The 21899-nt window shown below is 38.6% G+C and overlaps 1 protein-coding gene across 1 annotated transcript in view; it reads left to right on the top strand.

Moving 5' to 3' along the window:
* Positions 1-21899, top strand: part of ITGBL1 (integrin subunit beta like 1) — a 205320-nt gene that overhangs the window by 101331 nt on the left and 82090 nt on the right. Inside the window, exons 6-7 of the mRNA XM_025874718.2 lie at positions 303-443; positions 9706-9852. Coding sequence (XP_025730503.1) covers positions 303-443; positions 9706-9852 — 288 coding nt within the window. The remainder of the gene's footprint in view (positions 1-302; positions 444-9705; positions 9853-21899) is intronic.

The following is a 21899-nucleotide window of genomic DNA, read 5'->3' as shown; positions in this document are numbered from 1 at the left end:
GACGGCAAGTTTCTTGATGACAAGGATTCTATCTCGTGTTCTTGTTTTGATATTATTTTAGAGAGAAGCCAGAATCGTGCTAACGGCACGTCCCACAACCCCACACAACTATAGACTCGGATACTAACTTTTGTTTATTAAAGAATCTCTACTGTCCACTTTAGATGGTGTTTTTCCTTGGTAGAATTTTTTTTCTCCAGTATATGTATTTTCCAAATACACAGTAAGCAAAAGGTTTTAAAAAGCAATGTGTCAGATGCTTTCTTCCCTAAAACCATATACAATTTTTTTTTCTTACTTAGGGACTTGTGTGTGTGGCGAGTGTTCTTGCCACGATGTTGACCCAACCGGAGACTGGGGAGATATTCACGGGGACACCTGTGAGTGTGACGAGAGGGACTGTAGGGCTGTCTATGACAGATACTCTGATGACTTCTGTTCAGGTACGTTGCTTTCCTCATTCCTGTTTTTAAGTAAAAAAAATAAAAAATAAAATAAAAAATATATATATTCGTTTTCTTATTTTCAAGCCTGATTCTGATTCTCACAGAAACTGTAAAAGATCCAAATCTGTGGGGCCCCTGGGTGGCTCAGTCGGTTAAGCATCCGTCTCTTGGTTTCAGCTCAGGTCATGATCTCAGGGTCATGAGATCGAGTCCCGTGTTAGGCTCTGTGCTGGGTGTGGAGCTTACTTAGCTTACTTGTGGTTCTCTTTCCCTCTCCCTCGGCGCCCCCCCACTCACACGCTGCCTCTCCCAAAATAAATTCATGAATGATGAATGAATGAATGAACTGAATCTGTGCATTGGAAAGCATTTGATAGTCACAGCGCTCCCGTGAATACCTTGGAAAACCTTCAGAGAATTTACACGTTGGCAAAGACCAGAGATGAAAGGGCCTCACTTTCTTAGAACTAGTCTAACTCCTCACCAAGGAGAACTGCCTCCCCCAGATATCTGTTGCTCAGCTCTGAACATACAGAACCAGCAGACCAATGACAGTGTCCAGGATGGGGACCATGAGAACAGCTACGCTCATGTATTACACAACTTCGCATAACACAGTTCTCCTGGATATTTTCATGCCTTAAGTCCTTGGCATAATTTATATCCTAAGATTATTCTGCAGACTAGTGTGGGATTAAATATCAATAAGTGGATTCAAAGATTTTGTTCCATAAACATTTATAGAGCAGATACCGTTCACCAGGGTCTGGACAGCATCCTGGCTTTCGGTTCCAGCAGTGAAGGGGACAAACACAATCGATCTTCGGCTTTAGGGAGCTTGCGGTTTTAAGTGCAGTGGAAAAACACCCCCTGCCAGGACCTCTCAGGGCGGAAAGGGAAAAAGAAGGTGGTCAGATTTATCTGGAAAAGTGTCATTGAGCAAAAGCTGGAGTTACGGATTTTCAGTCCGGTTATATTTGACCACCCAGGAGACAGAGACATCTGCATATACATCTTTTAAAGCTGGACTGCTAGATGGGTGTGTAAGTAGATAGGAAACTCCACTGTCTCTTGAAGGCTTGCCAGCAAAGGGAGATAAAGAGCTGCCCTATTTAATCCCGATTATGCAGCTGTGGAAGCTTCTCTGGCCCCGAGGAGGGGAGCCTGCTGCTAAAACTTCCCACTGCAGAAGAGCTTCCTTCTCCCGACGATCCCTCATGCTTGGGAGAACTTCCTGAACATTCCGTGAACACCCTTCTCTTGAGGGGTTGCCCTTTCCAGATTTTCCTGTTATTCATTATATCTGAGGGTTATTATTGACACCATGGAAATGAGACAGCCGCTAACTCTTGGGTGGCTCTCTGTGCCAGACACCGTGCTAAGCACTTTCCAGATTGTGGCATTTATTTTTTTGTAAAACTCTACGAGGTGGGGAATCTGTTTCTTCTCATTTTACAAACGGGGGTAGTGAGGCTCAGGAAAGTTCCATAAACTGCTCAAGGCCTCACAGCAAAGAGACAGGATCACGATGTTAACAAGGTCTATGAATCCGAAGAAATACAAAGGTTCTTTCTTCACTGAAAAAAATGTTTAAACTTCAGTTTACTTGGACAAACCTTTATCAGGAGCCAACTGTGCTAGAGGCACTACATAAGATATTAGGGTCTACGTAAGATATTAGGGTCTAAAAATACAAAAATTCATAGATTCTACCCTCAAAAAATGTACTGTTTAGCAAAACAAACAAAACAAACAAAACAAAACAAAAAACCCAAAACCAGAACAAAACAACAATGACAAAACTGCCATCTAAACATGAAATTTTAATAAACTGTGGTATGAGAGGTTTTCAGAGTCGTGGATTTGTTGCTCATCTGGCCATTGATGCTGGGGACATAGCAACGAACACGACAGATCACATCCCTCCTCTGATGGAGTTTACATCCCATTGGGACTGGAGAGCAGCAAACAAACTGAATAAGTAAATGGTGTAGAGAATGTCGAGCATGGGCTTCTTACCTAAAAGGTAGGCTCGCAGGTAAAAAGAGATGAGAGGCACGTCCTAGGCAAAGAGAATAGAAGTGTGTGATCTGTGCCGGGGACTAGAATCAGTTTAGTTATCACCAGAATGCACGAGTGACAAAAGGTAAAGCTGGTGAGAAACAGAACTAGAGGTCTTTTTACCTTGCTGCAGAACCAGACTCTATTCCAAAGGTAATGGGGAACTAATGATGGTTTTAGGCAGCGAAGTGCTACACTCACGGGTTTCCAGTCTGGTTGTCTGGGTGCCATTTACCGAAACAGGGAATGTAAAAGGAAGTTGGCAAATTCATTTCTAGGTATTGAGCCTAAAGGACCAATGGCAATCCAAAGTTGCTTTTTTTTTTTTTTTTTTTCAGCCCGTTGAATATGTGAGTCTGAAGGGTCAGGGCTGAACATGAGAAGTTAAGAGCCCGAGAGTAGGTAATTAAGACTATAGCAGGGTTCAGGAAATGTCATTTAAGAATTCCATTTTAAGACTGTGAGATAAAACATGAATTCATACAATTTTAAATGGGAAAATGAAGGAGATAATCAGGCTATATAAAAAATACAAGTTTGTGACTTGCTGATATACTGTTTTTGGTTTTGGTTTTGGTTATTGTTTGGGTTTTTGTTTGTTTGTTTTACATAGGGTATGTTCTTCGTTGATAAACCTGTGATCTTGATTTTGGAGTGGGGTTGAAACATTCAGAATAGCTACGTGATAGTGACCACTCAGGGTCGCGTGTGCTGTTCTGTCTCACGGTGAGGGAGAGGGGTCATGCAGTGAAGACGGGCAATGAACTTCAGTTAACACTTCAATCCTTTTATTATAAGCTCACAATTCCTACTGCGTGTCACTTGGACTCAGAGTTGCCACTCTAGGTTGGGCAGGTAAAGGTCCACAGGAGGCCTCCTTGGAAGCTGAAATTCTCCACTTCCTCTCTTCCCTCTCTTCTTCCTTCTGCCCCTCGTTTCCTCTTTCTCACATTTTCCATTCCTCCCTATCCTAGGAGATTTCAGGGAAAGTGAAGCTGTTGGGTCGTTATGGCTGTGGTAGGTCAGGTTTATCGTGGGAGGAGTTTAGAGAAGAGTGCTTAACCCTCTACTTGTGGTCTCCGCACTGGGGGGGGGGGCGGACCCGTGGCAGTGGGAAGAAGGGATGGAGCAAGAGGCTGTGGTTCAGACAACAAGACAAGACCCCACTCTTTTAGCCCATTTCACACCTCTCGTTCCATTTTATGTTCACCCTCACTCAGAGGGGGAGACGTTATTATCTGCATTTTAACAGGAGAGGAAGCACAGGTTCAGAAAAATTAAGTAACTTGACAGAGTTCACACAGCCATTAAGTGTCACCTGGAAACACATACAGAACCTAAGTACTCATGTAATTTGATCTCCAAGTGATGCAAACAAACTTCTTCAATTTTACTTTATTTTGGTAAGGAAGAACTGTCCTCTGGATGCTCACAATTCTTATAAAACAAAGCTTCTCTGAATGTCGTTATGATCTGGGGCAGGCCACCCATCTCTGGGATTTCTTCATTCTCAGGAAATCTGTCGAATTCTAGACGTTCTGTTAAGTGATTTATTAGTCTTCACAATTTTCTTAATTGTCTGTCGGAGTTGCACCACGGGAAGGACGCCACGCAGCTGACTGTTGAGGATGTTAGTGTCTCTGTGTTAGGAGATGGAAGTAACCCAACTATGTCAATGTTCTCTAGTGATTTATGCAAGCCTGGGATATAAGAAGGCTCAGATGAAGTGCAGCTTTATATTTCGCTCCCATTCTTGCCATCCTCAGGGTGTTTTTCTTATTTGAGTCCCAGGGAAATCTCCCGGTGAGTTGGTTGAAGTTGCTCTTTTAATTGACATTCTCATTGTTTTCATTCATTCCCACTGAGTCCACTCATCTATTCAATAATGCGCTAAAATATAAATATTTGTGCCTATTACATTGTGGATACAGATGACACAAGTATTTTAAAACCTGCTCCCTGCTCCCAAATAAATCAGTTTTATTTGTTTCTTCTTTCATTCCTATTTGTTGTTCATCATCCACTTAGTGTGTGTGTGTGTGTGTGTGTGCGCGCCAACTCATCCATACACATATATAATTCAAGTGCACACTCAGATACACGTACATATACAACACCTCAGACCATTACTGTTAACAAAATTTGAGTGTAACTATAATGACCAGGGCATGACCAACCATCCCGAACTGTACCAGGGGCTCTGTTTGTTACTGCTGTTCTATGAGCTGCTCCACTGAGTTTACTTCCTGGTCCTGAAATAACTTCTATTACTGATGGCTATTTATACTCTGGTCTATTTCCCCAAAACCCGTAACTGCTAAAATATGCCACAGTGTGACCTTGAACTTTATTTTTCAACTTGGCCTGCCTATCAAGATGGTGAAAATAGAAAGTTGGTCCTGGCTTAGCATTCCACTAATTTGGAAAATGTAATCATTTGATAGGACCATATTGTGTGTGGGAATTTATCATGGTGGATTACCAAAGCATTATGGAAAGAAACCGAAGGACATGATTAAATACATTCAGTTTGCATTGTCTTGAAAGAAAAATCAAATAAATATATCAAATGGGTTTTTTTTTTTTAAATAACAAGTACTAGTTAGATCTAATTTATTCCCCCAAACTTTTCCTATTAATGGTCCTCATCTTACTTCATAAGAAGCTAATTGTAAAAGTCAGATTCCAGTTCAAGAGAAGTTTTGATCATTTTAAAAGAAAGAATATCTTCTAGAGCAGAAGAATGTTTGTCTGGAATGGAGCAACTACATTCGTCCTGGATTGATATTTCTGAGATGACTTCGCTCCAAAGAGCACAATGATTACAAAGAAAAAATAAGTTTTGGTATCATCACCCTCTCCTGTAATGGCCTGAGAGCCTTTAAAGCTCCACATGCCCAGCATGGCCATGGCCATGGTGCTACTGGGTGTCTAGCCATGTTGCCAACTGCTTGCCCATGTGGTATAGATTGGGCTGCGATCCCATTATGTGGGCACCATGTTGTTCTTCCATTGCTCTGTGTGTGTGTGTGTGTGTGTGTGTGTGTTTGTGTTTAATGCAGGTCATAGGTCTTCTGAAAGCTATTCTCTAATGTGCATTCTTCACATGTTTCCTATCAGGGATAAACAACAACATTCTGTATTTGTTGATCCTCTGCCTACAGAGTTTGAAGGCATACTTGTTAGAAGCAATGAAATTAACACCTGGAGGCCATATCTATCTATCTATCTATCTATCTGACAAACTAGCATGGAAGTATGAAATTTCAGTGTGGTAAAATTCACTTCTTCTAATTCTGTCATTTTAAAGATAAAATGAGATGAGGGCCAGAAAGGTGGACTAGTGACGTATTTAGACTAAGGACACAGATCTCCTAATTTCTTCTCTTATGCATCTTTCACTATTTGTTTGGAAAAGACTTGCTATAGTATATTACGGCAGTTGAAAGGATTTTCATGCTAAACAGATCTTATCATTTCTAAACTCTTTTTTATATATCAACACCAAGCATTTTCATCTTCTTCATTTTATCCCTATAAAATGATCCCTTTTCTTTCTCTTTGGCATAACTTTTATACTGAAATTGAGAAACTAGTAACTCCAGGAGAGAAATTGCAATTTCATTTTATGACTTCCCGTCTTCCCTGAAAGGCTCAATACCAGCTTCACAATCTGATATCAATACCATGCATTTTAAGTGATTTCCTAACTCCACTGATGAAATATCATAAAGGATTTTATGGAAAAGGTACAGTTTCATTTAAAGTGAGATCTGTAATGTTCTGAAATATACTTGAACACGTGATTTAGAGTTATTGAAAGATGGAGGCTATAATCTTCATTACCATGGAAGTAAAAGTAAAATTTAAAGTTAAAAGTAAAAGTTATGTTTATGTTTTAACCTAATCCTATTAGACTAGAATTATTTAAACTTTCTTTATTGCTTTCACGTTTGCTTCTCTGTGATCCTCACTGGGACATTTGATTTAGGTATTTCTACTTTCCCAAAACAATAAAACCCTTAAGAAACAGTCTATATCCCTCCTATCACCATTTAAAGTGGTTGCCATGCATTCACTGACTCTCAGGAATTTCATTCATTATAGATGGTTGACTTAGGTCATTCATATTTTAATAACCCTTCTTTCCTCAGCCCAAACTTGTTCAATGGATGTTGACTTCAGAGGGCAGAGTGTAGAGGAGACTCCTAAGCGGGTGATTTGAGAGGATCGGTGGCCATCCTGACCTAAATAATATTCTCCCACTGTGACACTTTCCTATTTAGAGGCAAAATCTTTCATTCTGCAGCCAGTCACAGCAGTGACACGGTCTCATCAATTTATTCCAGTGCCTAAGCAATGGACTACAGTGGGGCTATCGAGGGGACTTTGATCGGGTGAAGGCTGAGGCTGAGGCAGAAGGCACAGGAGGTTAGGGCTCATCACACATGTGGTAAAAGTGAGGGACACATTGTATGTGTTCTTCCCAGCCATGCTTGGAGCTGGCAATGCCTAGAGGTGACGCACAAATTTATAGGACTGATTCTTGAGAATGTTCATGATGCTGCGCTAAACACACAGGAAATAGAGGTGTAGGACCGCATAGGCTGCTTTTCCCCCTACTGACTGTATCAGAACACAGAAATAGTGAAGAGATAGAAAAAAGGCATGACTGTAGGGAGGAAAGCATAGAGATTAAAAATCGAGTGAGGAAACCAGTACGACAGAAAACAGAGAGTGAATCTGGAGCATAATGGCGAGAGACTTTCTGAGATTTCTTCTAGCTCTAGAGCAGCTACATTTTCCCCCCCCAAAATGTGTCAAGGCATCCACAATTCCTCTGACTTCTTTTGTTATTAGTGGGACCAGATCTTAACTCTAAAAATCTTCTTCATAACTTCTGACAGTCTTCATGAATTCGTTTCACTCCACCATGAGTTTTGTTTGAAATGTTGGCATGGGAATGAACCTGAGATAGGAACTAATGGCTGAGCTGAAGCCTATATTACAACCACAGAAGTTGAGAACGTTCTGCCTTCAGTCACTGCTCTCCCTGTGCACAGGCTCCTGCTTCATTCCATGCCTGGGGACCAGGACTGCACGCTGGGTGTGTGTGGCGGTGTCCTGGGTAGTCAGGGACTGCTTGGCATCCTTGCCTACTGAATATTTTCTTCTAATGTTCAGAGCTGTTTGCAACTTTTAAAAGTAAAGCTTTCCCCCCCCCTTCAGTATAACTGTTTTTCACTGTTCTTGTTAAAAGTATCAACTAGTCTCTCACCAATGGCAGCATGTTCTGTGCTTTGTCCGGTATCCTTGTAGATCTAACTGTCCTAGGAATGAGACCTCTTGTCTCCAAGAATTTCAAAGCCATTGGCTTCTATAAACAGCCAAATTTATTGTACTTGAAATGTTGAAATCTGTTTTAGAGTTGTTATATATCTATGTCTTTGCAATGTAGCTCTGTTTGGAAATCTTGCTCTAAATTACATGAGGATGGAGAAGGAGGGTAGGAACTTCTGGGAAGTTAGCAAAAAGCCACAAAGCCAAACAACCTCTGACATATAATTGCCAATAAGTTAAACTAGTATAATAAAAACTCTTATATTTAAAGGTTTCAATGATCACATTGACATGTCATACATATTTATTAGCAAACACAGTTTTCTTTTCCTTTAAAATGATGAGCTCGAAGCAGAGTATTAATGGTGACAGGAATTTGTTGTTTAGACTCTGTTGCATAGTAAGGGATCAATAAATGTATGTTGAATTGAACATAGCGTTAAATATAAAATTTGGATTCACTGATCCCTAATATCTCACTCTACTTTGACCTATAATTTTATGATCTATTTCATGAAGAACCAGGTTAATAGATGGTGAAAAGCTTCCCGATATGTGAATTGTCCAGTTCCTCCAAGTCAAAAGATAGATATCTGCCCCCAAACCTCAGGGACACTTGATAAAATAGGGCTAGTTTGTACTGAAGAACAGTTTCCATATTGTATGAATTATGTTAATATCAGATGCCAAAGACAAAACAAAAAATGGAGATTTTCATCCATTAGCATCATACTCAGTTTACTTCAAGAAAATAAAATTCCACTTCCTTTAAAATTTTTTCATGCATTTTTGGGGCACCTGTGTGGCTCAGTCGGTTGAGCATTCAATTCTTGATCTCAGCTCAGGTCTTGATTTCAGGATCAAGAATGCGGGCCCCACATTGGGATCCACGTTTGGTGTGGAGCCTACGTAAAATAAAAAAATGTCATGCATTTTTGCAGCAATTATAGAAATCCACAGTGTCCTGCATCTGTAATAATGACTATCTGAATGTTGATTAGGAATTAAGAAAAGCTCAGCTTTCTTGCTTTTCTTTCTATTCCTACTTGTTTATGTATGTGGACTCGAATAAAAATAACAATAACTCACTTTTATGTCGCATTTTAAAATATATTATGGACTTCCTGATAAATGTGATAGATAATATATTATTATCTTATTCAAAAATGAAGAAACTAAACCTCGGAGATGTTGACGTATCTACTTTATAGATAGCAGGACCAGGATTTGAACCCGTTTATTTGATTGATGACATAGGCCATTTTTTTGCTAAACCATATCACTACTCATCACAATTCGTTATAGGCTCTGTGACCATGTGTAAAGAAGTTTGATATCTTTCCTGACCTCTTTTGTGTATCCTACATTGATCCTCAGGGAATGTGAACTCCACAGAGGTTATTGGTTTTAGGCTAAGAGTCCCTAGGCTAAGTATGTAGTATATAGAAAAAAAGGTAATGAAAAGTGTGAAGGTCTCCACAAGGTAAGACCTGTTTCAACAGCAAATTGTTTTCAGTTTCCTATGGCTCTCCTCCACATGAATTAATTACTAAATCCATCAAATACTCCATTTAGGCCCCAGCAGACCAATATAATCACGTGCACCTGGATTTTGATGGATTCACGTTTATAGCCCTACGAACCCATTTATCTTATCAGGAGTAGTTGCTTTTCTTTACCCCTCATGATCAATCAATGTAAATCAGATATTTAAGAACTTGAGATAAATGTGCCTTCACTTTAGTGTTTAATATGGTGTTAAGATCCTGGCTCATTTGTGATATGCACTATTGAAATGAAAACTAATTCTGACCTCATTGTCTATTTTTTCATATTTTTTTACACTCTCATTGTGAAGGTCATGGGCAGTGTAATTGTGGAAGATGTGACTGCAAAGTAGGCTGGTATGGGAAAAAGTGTGAGCACCCACGTTCCTGCCCACTGTCAGCAGAGGAGAGCATCAGGAAGTGCCAAGGAAGCTCCGATCTGCCTTGCTCTGGAAGGGGTAAGTGAGGGCTCTCAGGCTGCGTCCCCACCTCCTAATCTTATGAGTGAGTCAAATGCATTCAGTTCACATATATCTTATTTAACAGATAGCTGAGATGCCTCAGTAAGGAAAGATTAGTCTTTTTAGAACTGACAGTACATCCAGTTTCCATTACTGGTAGTACATGGAGAAATATAATCTCTCTCTATCTCCTTCTCTGTCCTGCGTGTGCACGCACACACTCTCTCTCTCTCTCTCTCTCTCACTCTTACTCATACCATCAGTTTAGCTTTGAGATCTGTTCAATTTCAGTTTAGTTCAGGTCAGTTCAATGCTACATTAAAAAAAAAACAGTTTTGCACAGCAAAGGAAACAAACAAAAGAAAAAGGCAACCTACTGAAGGGGAGAAGATATTTGCAAATGATAGATCCATAAGGGGTTAGTATCCAAAATATATAAAGAACTTATACCTCTCAACACCAAAAAAAAAGCAAAAAATAAAAAACAGAACCAAACAAAAACCCATAAATAGTTTGATTAAAAAATGGGCAGAGTATCTGAATAGACATTTTTCCAAAGAAAATATACAAATGGCCAACAGATATATGAAAAGATGCTCAATCATCAGAGAAATGCAAATCAAAACCACAATGAGGTGTCACCTTACACGTAGCAGAATGGCTAGAATAAAAAGACAAGAAATGACAAGTGTAGGCAAGGATGTGGAGAAAAGGAACCTGTGTGTACTGTGGATGGGAATGCAAATTGGTACAGCCACTGTGGAAAACAGAAATTTAATTAAAAATCTAAAAAATTAAAAATGTAATTATATGATCCAGTAATTCCATTACTGGGTATTTATACAAAGAATATGAAAATGTTAATTCGAAAAGAGGTATCCATGCCTATGTTTATTACAGCATTATTTACAATAGCCAAGATATGAAAGCAACCTAAGCATTCATCAATAGATGAATGGACAGAGAAGATGTGGTGTATATACAAAATAGAATATTACTCAGCCATAAAAAAGAATGAAATTTTGCCATTTGCAACAACATGGATGCATCTAAAGGGTATAATGCTAGATGAAATAGAGAAAGACAAATACCGTATGATTTCACTTATATGTGGAGTTCAAGAAAGAAAATGAATGAAGAAAAAAAAGAGACAAACAAGAAAACAGACTCTTACAGAGAACAAACTAGTGGTTGCTGGGGGGGGAGGGGGCGGTGAAGATGGTGAGTGAAATAGATAAATGGGATCAGCAGTATACTTTTTTAAGAAAAAGTTTGGATATTTGCTCAAAACTTTCTGAATGAGACCATTTAATTGTCCACTGACATTTCTGAAACTCATTAATGTTGCATTGAGATTGTTGCCTTTTGAAAAAGCATCCTATAAACAGACAGCTCTGAATAAGCTTATGTTGTTTTAGAAGGCACATAGCCTTGGGTGGGCTCTTGGTTCCAGATCAAGTACAAATTGGAGGAGAAAGGAGAATTCATCTAAAGGAAAGCTGGTTCCATTATTTTTGATTTATCAAAATAAGAAAGGCATTTTCACCTCTCGCATGGAAATGGCAAAGTTAATATGAAATATGCCTTTGGAGGAACTGGTAATTGAAATGATTACCAATTTTGCTCATGAAAGAGGAAAAAGAGAAAGACTTCCTTTTACCTGAATGTTAGATCAGAAATTTATGTTGCAGTTGTCTCTTTGAAAAATAAATTTTTTATTGAGATATAATTCAAATACCATAAAATTCACTCTTTTAAAGTATACAACTTAGTGGGTTTTAGGATATTTATAAAATTATGCAACCTTCACCACTATCTCATCCCAGAGCATTTTCATCACCACTAAAAGAAATCCCGTGCGCCTTACCAGTCACTCCCCATTCTCTTCTCCCATCAACCCCTAGAAACCACTGATTTACTTCCTGTCACCATGGATTTGCCTAATCTGGATATTTCATATGAATGGAATAATAAAATATGTGATCTTTTTGTTTCTGGCTTTTTTTCACTTAGCATACTGTTGTCAAGATTTATCCATGTACTTCACTCCTTTTGATGGCTGGATAATATTCATTTGTGTGGCTATACCACATATATTTATCCATTCATCTATTAGTAGACATTTGGGTTATTTATGCTTTTTGACCATCATGAATAATGTTCTATGAACATTCATGTATAAATTTTTGTGTGGGTATGTGTTTTAATTTCCCTTGGGTATATACATATACATGGAGTTGCTGGGTCTTATGGTAACTCTGTTTAACTTTTTGAGGTACACCTAAACTGTCTTTAAAATGCGGGCACCGTTTTAATTCCCACCAGCAGTGCATGAGTGTTCCTGTTATTTGTTACCATTTGTCTTTTTGACTATTTAGAGTTTTCTTTACATAGAAAACAAAGTCCCCAAGATTATTTGTATCATAGGTTATTTTCCCATATTCTGCTATATATCCCTACTGATTATAAGTAGAAGGTTAGGATATGGGTAGAAGGAAATTTTCATTTCATAAATTTTATTTCTGACTTGATCGCTTTTCACCAGCAGCCCCACATGGAAACTACTATTCTACCTGCATTAATAAATATCATCATTAGAGAGCTTGAGTAAGCCTGTCACGCTTTTAAAGGAACAAGGATTAAAAATCAGTGTCCTTCGGACTACTGTTATTCATTCATTCATTGTTTAAAAAATAACAAATTTATGATGGAAAAATAAGAAAAGCCTATAAAGTATCTCTCAAACATAGAAAATCACTCTCTATATATTACCAGTTGTTTTTTATTTGTCCCTCGATTTTTTAATATGGTTTTAGGGTAAGAAAATTATGGTGGATTTTAATTATTGTGGATACCAGTCTTTGATAACTCTGAGAAACACATATTTGTCTCTTACCTTTCTAGAGATTCACTAATGTATTAGTTACCATTTTTAAGCAATAGCACATATTTAAAGTTTATTTTGTTAAAAAGGCGTTGAATATTATGTATGGAATTAGAAGACTTTATTATTTTTATAATTCATGTAAGCTTTTTAAAGTACTTTAGAGATAAATAATAAGCTTCTTCAGTTTCCTCGCAGGAAAATGGAGGTATTGATGAGTGGAGTGATTTCCCAGGGAATCATAACAAAATATGAGAATTCTGAGAATGAAGACCAGGGATTTATGAGAGCCGGTCCAGTGCTCGGACCAGTGGTCAGAGACCCTTCCTTTCTCACAGAGTTATCTTTGCAAACTCATTGGCTTTGGATGTTTCAAAGCAAATGGCCAATATGAAAACTTATAAAGGATTAGTTTTGCCATTTATGAATGACAGCTGCAGCTGTGCTTACATGAGTGAGGAAAGCAATTACAAGGCCCATCGGTTCTCAAGCCGGAGATCTGCAGCCCCTCGCTAGCTGGGGCCGAGAAAAAAAATTCCCCTGGTAGAATGTACTGAAGTTCTTCAGCGTAGTCCACCTCAGGGGCCAGGTGAAGGCATTTGTGCACCGGAAATTAAATTAGATTACTTGCTTCTGCTGGTGATGACTAAGTGTGATCATTATGTCTTGAAAGCAGGGGAATAATTTAGATAATCTCTTAAATTCGCTGTTAATCCTGTGGCTCCTTGATTTCTATTCGTTATGGCCTACAAATATCTTTTTATTTAATGAGATTACTCTCCTCTGCTTGATTTGGACACAGAATTATTCATCCTAATTTCTGCCTCCCGGGCACTGGAGCCAAGGGACAACTTTCTCTCGTCTCATACCGACGTTCTGCTCAAAAACTTGAAATGGCTCATGATAGGGTACACATTAGTTTTAAGTTCTTTTTGACTTAAGAATACATTTTTTAAATTTTTATTGAGGTTCTCCTTCTGAGTGTGTGTCTGGCTTTGGCCAAAAAATGTGAGCAAAATTGATGTGGATCACTTGGGAGCAGAGGCTTAAGAGGCGGTGAGAGACTTGCCATCTCTCTTGGCCCCCAGTGGGGATTTGCAGTGTTTGAGATGGTGACTGATCCATTAGCCTGGATATCTGAATAAGGATGATTGGAGAAACCTCTGCTGACCCACCAAGGACCTGTAACATGAGGGAGAAACAAACTTTTGTTGTTTGAAGCAGCTGACATAGTAGGGTGGTTTGTTACCGCAGCAGAACTCCTGACTCAAGACTGTTCCACGAAAAACATGTAGGGAATGCAGTTAAAGCAAACAAACAAGCAAACACAAAAAAACCACACTTAACCCCAAAGAGAGGGGCACCTTGGTGACTCAGCTGGTTAAGCGTCTGCCTTTGGCTCAGGTCGTGATGCCAGAGTCCTAGGATCAAGCGTCTCGTGGGGCTCCCTGCTCAGCGGGGAGCCTGCTTCTCCCTCTCCTCCTGCTGCTCTTTTGCTCTCTCTCTCTTCAAATAAATAAATAAAAAGAAATAAAATCTTAAAAAAACAGAGAAGGAAAAAAAAGTTGAGGTTTATAACCATATGCATATCTTGGCAGTATCAATAAACATGTATATATTTTAGAAATGAAGTATTTATGCTATTTGATAAATAGCATTTATGTGCACTTGTCCAACAGGTAAAATGCTAAGAACATTGAATGTATTATCTTATACATATTATGTATGCCCCAGATACAATGAAGTGGGAAGTATAATTATTCTTCTTTTTACAGAAAAAGAAATTGGAAATTTGAATAGTTTGTCATCTGGCATACTAAGTGCCAGGGGTACAAGTTTTTATACAAACTTCTATTACAGGCCACCCAACTCCAGAGCTGTTGTTTTAGATAATTTACTCAGTCTTTTAACATGCCAATTTGTTGAGCAATACGCAATGACTGTATTTCCTTGTTAAAAACATTAAAAAAAAATAAAAAAACCATTTTTATGCAGAATTGTTGATATTGCTGCATAGTATCCCATAGTATAATTGTGGCAAACAAACTTAATCAGCCCTCCTCTGTTAGACATCTAAATCGTCTCTTAATTTATTCAAGTTCTAAATACTATCATTTACATTCTTGCAGTAGAAAATTTGCACAAATCTTTCTTAGATGTACATCTAAATGCCTACCAATATATTAAAGCTTTTCAATAAAAAAATTGCCCAAGCAAATCATATTCTCTGGAAAAAATGTACCAATATACTCTCCTACCAGGAGCATAACGGGTTCCCTTTGCCCACCAATAGTGACAGTTTCAATACTCAGCTTTTCTTGATACATTTTGCTCTTAGTGTTATGAGCTTACCATTTATAAGACTCCTTTCATTGACTTCTGTAATCATCAAACAAATGATTTATCTGTAGGCAGTGTTATTCCGAGGTTTGTGTTTGCTGTGTTTGCCTTCTTTCATCATCATTTGTCCTTGTGTCTGAGTCATCTTTTGGTTTGGTCTGCAGTCTCACATGCTTTTGTTACCTGTCCTCTGTGCCCTCTGGTTTTCTTTTATCAGAATTGTTCTAAGAGGTATTGAGTATGTTTTAGTCCTTAGGCACACATAAGCATGTACTCCCACAAGGGAAGGTGGGAAGTGGAGGAAGAATGATAAATTGAGGCTAATTATTTAATATTGTAGCTTTTAGAAAATAGAAACTGTCCTCATTTTTATCAATTAGTACGTTTTAATTAATGAAATAAGCAAGTTGGTTCAATTCCCTTAGCTAGGAACATACTTTCAAAGAATAATAGCATGCCAAATTCCCACCATCTGGAGATTTTTCAGTTACAGCCATAATTTATCTCTTCTACTGACAAAGCACATCTTTAAATTTTCTTGTTTTATTTGTCAAAGAAGTTTCCCATGATTCATGTATTTTTTTAAACTATGTGATTTTTATTCTGATTTTTTGACAACTGAATCATTATTTTTCTTATTCATGTACACAGAGATGTTATTATTTCAAACAGAGAAAAAGTATTTAAAAAATGGAAGTCCTCCAGTGAATTTGAAAAACTTTGGGAGGGGAAGATCTTTCTATATTTTTACTAACATTTTTTTTACGGCTTTATTGAAGTATAATTGATAAACCAAAAAGCTGCACATATTTAATATATACAATTTGATGAGTTTGTATACATCCATGATGCCATCACCATAGTCAAGGTCATGAACATATCCATGCCTCCAAACATGTCCTTATGTCCCTTTGCGTGTGTGTGTGTGTATGTGTATGTGTGTATGTTGTGTGTGTGTGTGTGTGTGTGTGTGTGTGTGTTAGGGATACTTAACATGAGAGGTGTTTAAAATAGTCAAACTTATAGAAGCAGAAAACAGAGTGGTGGTTGCCAGGGGATGCGAATGGGGAAATGGGGACTTGTTCAATGGGTATAAAGCCACAGCTATATAAGATGAATAAGTTCTAGAGATCTGCTGTCCTACCTAGTGCCTAGAGCAAACAATATAGGATAGTAGATTTAAAAATTCAAGAGAGTAGATCTCCAAACATTTAAATTAAGCACCACACCACACCACACCTGTTGTGATTTTGATTATAATTTTAAAATTCTCAGTGGCCTAATTAAATATCTCATTGTAAGTTAGCTGCAGTGGAAAATGCACAGGGTTTTCAAGTGACAAGGGAGCCCCGTGTGTTCTTCCCGCAATATTTCAAGGCAGCAAGTAGGATTCAGATTTACTCAATTCTAAGTATGTCTTAGATCTACTACATCCACCAGTGCTCGAAGACTCTGGAATAGTCATGCACTAAGTTATGGCATTTTAAACATAGTTGCTAAGGACTGCAGCCAAAGAAGATGAAGAAATGACCCTGTGAGATAAACGTCTTACTCCTCCTTATCTGAAAGGAATGGTGCTGCTTTTAGTGATGCACCAAATGGGAAGAATATCAATGAATTGGTAAATCATGCCAGAAACAAAAATCTGTGTTTTGTCATATTAAAGAATTAAAAAATCAGTCTGTGGATCCTCAGGCGGTCTTCCATGGATTTCTGAGCACACTTTGGACTCATAGTGCTCTCTGCCATGGCTTCTATTTGTTCTGTTGTCATGGAATGACCCACAATAGTAGAAGGTCCCTTGGAAGAGAAAATCCTGTTTATTATTTGCTTTCTTTGTACTCTGAAAAACTTACTAGAATGTCTTAAATTGTATATGCATCCTATATTTCACAAAAACTCAGGAATGTAGATGTTATTTATTATGACTTTTTAAAAGATAGGGTGGAGACAAAAAGTTTGGGATCCAGAGAGAACTCAGTATGGTGCCTCCAACATCCTTTCTCTATGTCCTCATGAGGTGCTGGGACCTCTGAGTGTTGCGTCATTTTCTGTCCTCAAGAAGGCCAAAGGTGCAGGTGCCCAGAACTGGTGGCTTACTGGAAGATCCTGATTAAATCCAATGTTAAATCTCTCACTCATATGAGGAAGCAGCACTTGCTAACTAAAGGCATAATTTGCATAGATTGAAGGGAATTGCTAAAAAGATTTGAAAAGAGCCAAATTCAGTAGAAACGGCAGCCTCATACAGGATGATTATTCAGGGACTCCTTTGTCCAGTGGGTAAATAATTAGTTAGCCCTGTTCCTTGTTTCCCCTTCTTTGTTTTACCTTGCCTTTCTTCTTGCCATTTTTAGATTCAATAGAACCTAGAGGAGAGGAAGAAATTCAGAAGGTGAAATTAATAATTTTGTATGTTTTTTAAAAAGATGGTAGAAGATCTTTCAGTGGAAAGTAACAGATTTAGTAGTTTTTTCAGTTGCCTGAGGTTTTTCTAGTCTGTGGTCCAGAAAACTGTATCACTTCCAAGACAGAGTGAATATTTTTTTTTTATGTTGCAGTCAACGATCTTGCTTAAATGTTTTAGCTCTGGCAACAGAACATTTTGTGTCAAAGATAGGAATCGATCCAAATAATAGACAATTTTTATTACATTTTGCATAATTTTTATATGGTAAATTGAAAACCAGTGAAATCCTTTGGCTAAGAAAACTTCCTAGTAAGAGCTGCAACAAATATTGTCAAAATCTATTTGAAATGAAAATAGAAAATTGGACCTGAATTCAATCCCAGTTTCTTTAAGTGAGCTTAAAATGAAATGTGTGACAACTATGACAGTTTTGTTACTACGATTATATATTTATTTCTATTAAAACACTAAACACATAGTGAGGGAGGTAGTGTGGTGCTCTAGCAGTTATTTACTTGATTTTATTCGATATAAAAATGCAAACCAGATACTTTTAGTGGGGAACAATCTGGTCTGGCTATCAGCCATAATCTTCATGGAACCATATACTCTGCAGATTTCTGTTTTAATAGAAAACCAACGAGGCAAAATGTCATCATTTTGTCTAAGCTTTAAGGTTGTAGAGCTAATCAGAACCCTATGATTCCCCTCTTGGACACATAAGATGTTATTAAAAATTGATAGGGCTGGCCATTGTGCTATATTCGCATAATGGATGTATTCAATATATGATCATATGATAGCACATAGCCAATTAATGCATCATATTTTCCTTAGTGGTGTTGCTTATAACATTTAATCAACCTGATATTTACTGCCCACCCTACCATGTATCTCCGTGCTAAGCCAGCGGAAGGAAACAAGGATCAGGAGACTGCATTCTGTTTTTGCAGTTTTATTAGAACTCAGCCAAGCTCCTTTGTATGCGTATAGCTGCTTTCTTGCTATAAAGGGCAGAGTTAAACAGTTGCTGTGGAGAGTGTATGGCACACAGAGCCCCAAATATTCAGTTTAGCCCTTTATAGAAAAAGTTGACTGCTCCCTGTGCTAAGGATTTGTGGTAGCTGTGACCAATGTGGTGGGAAGGGGACTGAGTGTCCTGAGAGTGAGAAGAGGAAGATAGTGTTTTCTGAAGAAATTTGGGTGCAAATAGGGCTTCATGAAGTGAGTGAAGCTGGAATTGAGTCTGCAGGGCAGAGTAGCATTAGACAGAAAGTAATTTTGAAAAACATGTGTTCTAGGTAGAGGGAACCACATGAAAAGAAACAGTTAACGAGAGGATAACTTTTGTAGGGAACAAGAAACACATTCACTTTTGATGATAGATGAAGAACAAGAAAGTAGTGGGAGACAGCTGTGGGGACACATGTCATCTCTCCCACCCCCCACTACTTCTCCCCACGTTGTGATGGGTTTGAGACAGAAAACGCAACTTCTTTGCAGAGCTCTTGTCCTCACAATTGTCTTATGAGGTTAATTGTTAGGAAGAAGGACACACATTGTAAGCATGATTGTAAATATGCTAAAATGGTGTCGTAGAAATGCCGGTTAACCTGGCTTAGGGCCCACTCCACTGTGTCCTCGCTGAAATGCCAAGCTTAATGTAGAGTTACCAAGATCCAAATCTTTCCATGAACAAGATAAATATGTTAGCATCTTTCATGTGCCTTTCTCTCTCCTTGCTGCACCTCAAATCATGTTTACTTATTTACTGACAGAATAGGAAAAGACAAGCACAAATCTAAAGTGGCTTTTTTATGAAAAGTCATTCATATTAGCAAAGTAGTCGAATGACAAGAGTGTAGCAATCAGGTTAGTATCTTAAGGGTCACATTATCTGTACCGCTTATGTCTACACATACCCATGTGTTTTATTTTGATTTTTTTCGCTAAGTTTTTATTTAAATTCCAGTTTGTTAACATACAGTGTCGTATGATCCTGGAGTCCTGGGATCGAGTCCCACATCGGGCTCCCTGCTCAGCAGGGAGTCTGCTTCTCCCTCTGACCCTCTTCCCTCTTGTGCTATCTCTCATTCTCTCTCTCTCAAATAAATAAATAAAATCTTAAAAAAAAACATACAGTGTAGTATTAGTTTCAGTGTACAATTTAGTAATTCAACACTTCCATACAACACCCAGTGCTCGTCACAACAAGTGCAGTCCTTAATCTCCATCACCTACTTAACCCAGCCCTCTACCCACCTCCCTTCAGGCAACCAACCATCAGTGTGTTCTCTATAGTAAGAGTGTTTCTTGGTTTGCCTCTCTCTCTTCCTTTCTTCCCACCCCCCGCTCCGTGCTCCTTTGTTTTGTTTCTTAAATTCCACATATGAGTGAAATCATATGTCATTTGTCTTTCTCTGACTGGCTTATTTCACTTAGCATCATACTCTCTAGGTCTATCCCCATCATTGCAAATGGCAAAATTTCATCCTTTTTTATGGCTGAGTAATATTCCATTATACACACCCACACACATATACACCACATCTTCTTTATCAATTCATCACATACCCATGTGGTTTAAATGGCAAAGGGGCATCATACCATGAAGTAAGATAGTGGATTTTTGGTATGGACATGAGTGACTCCAACTTAGTCTGGACTGCCACCAGCTAGGTATCTGAGCCAGCAAGTCATAGGCTAAAGTGGCAACAAGACCCTAATGGTGACTGTGAACTTAACTTCTTTAGGCTACTTTCCCTCTCCTTTGCTTCTCTCTGCAGTAAGGGAACTTGACTGTGTTCTGACTCATTTGGACCCTTAAATTTTCCGTTCACTCTCATGGGCTCCATGCCTTTGATTTCCAACTCAATTTCACAACAGACTCTCTATCTGGTTTTGCATAGCTAACTAGAGAGAGCTGACTATTCCTCAGGAGAATCAGGTGACTAGCCAAGCTGTTCTTCTAGACTCTGCTTTTTACCAAGTGACTGTTTTGAGTATGGAATAATGTGTTCTTCAGTTATGGCATCCTTTCGTTTGGAAAATAACAGTTAAGATGGATGAGATGTTGGTCCTCCATAAATATTTATTTCTCATGTGATGCCTTTTATTTGGATAAAGTAGGAAAGTCAAGATTCTTTGGCTTCTTATTTAAGTTTCTAAATAATTCTGGCCTCTTTGCTGCTCAAAATATCCAGGCCATGTGGATGCTTGTAAATAGTACCAAATGGTCTGGCATGGTACAGTTGTGAGCCATTTAAGGTTTGAATGGTCTCAAGGATGAAGTGGCAAATATTTGAGGTCATTTGTGAAGTCCTTTACAAGGACATTAAATTCTTTGCTAGGATTTCTTTCTCTGGATTTCTTCCTGAGGCCCCATATTGCCCAATAGTTAACCGAAGGAGCTTAAAAGAAATAGAAAAAAATGAAAGCAGATATAGAGTATAAGGTGACTGGAAAGGCTCTTATACTTCTTCATTTGATTAATTTGCTAGACTTCTGGGTATGGTTAATGTTACTATTCAATTATAGTCACGTTGGTGAGACAGACTCGCACAACTTTATGCTCTTAAGTGTAGTTTATTATAATTATGAAAGAGTCAGTAGCAAAACCCAAGTGCCATAATTCATATTTGAGTCTAGATGCGCTCTTCTGGATGATCGTACTACATAAAGAGAAAAGTCCAGAGGGATTACTGGGAAATGAGATCTTTTGTGTTAGGTTGTGTTAGGAGGCCTGAAGGTCTTGTGGTTGCACGAGGGTGGGGCAGGGCTGCTACAAACTGACATTATTCAGCCCTATTCCCAAATGTTGCTGTGGACAGGCATCAATTTCTTACTTGGGTGGAGGGGCTCCTACTCACTGTCGGTACTGTGTTCCCTCTCTGTACCTCATGCAGTTGGCCACTTCCGTGGTGAGGGCATGTGCCTCTGTGGGGTTACCAATTACAGATAGGGTCGTATGGCCCATGAACCCTCACAGGGCAGATGCGCTCAAGCCATTTGTCGTTGTGTGATCCTGGAACATTTTTGTATCTTTGTGGACCCTCAGTTATGTTATCTGTAACCATAGTATTATTGTTGTGAGGGACAAGTAAGACAGTACCTATGAGATTATTTGTTAACTTTGAAACTAATATGCAATTATAAGGCATTACAAGGGTTTAACTAGATGACATAGCAGCTGAACTCAAGGACACAGAATTTATTTATTTTTTAAAAATATTTATTTATTTTAGAAGGAGAGGGAGACAGTGCATGCACGCGAGTAGGGGAGGGGCAGAGGGAGAGGGACAAGCAGACTCCGGGCTAAGCACAGAGCCTGATGCAGGACTCAGTCCCACGACCCATGAGATCATGACCTGAGCTGAAACCAAGAGCCAGATGCTCAACCGACTGAGCGTC

The sequence above is a fragment of the Callorhinus ursinus genome, unplaced genomic scaffold (assembly GCF_003265705.2).
Source record: "Callorhinus ursinus isolate GAN/ISIS: 27379988/994484 unplaced genomic scaffold, GSC_fseal_2.0 scaffold7, whole genome shotgun sequence".
Lineage (NCBI taxonomy): Eukaryota > Metazoa > Chordata > Mammalia > Carnivora > Otariidae > Callorhinus > Callorhinus ursinus.
The sequence above is the reverse complement of the archived record's forward strand: the minus strand, read 5'-3'. Positions and strand labels throughout refer to the sequence as shown.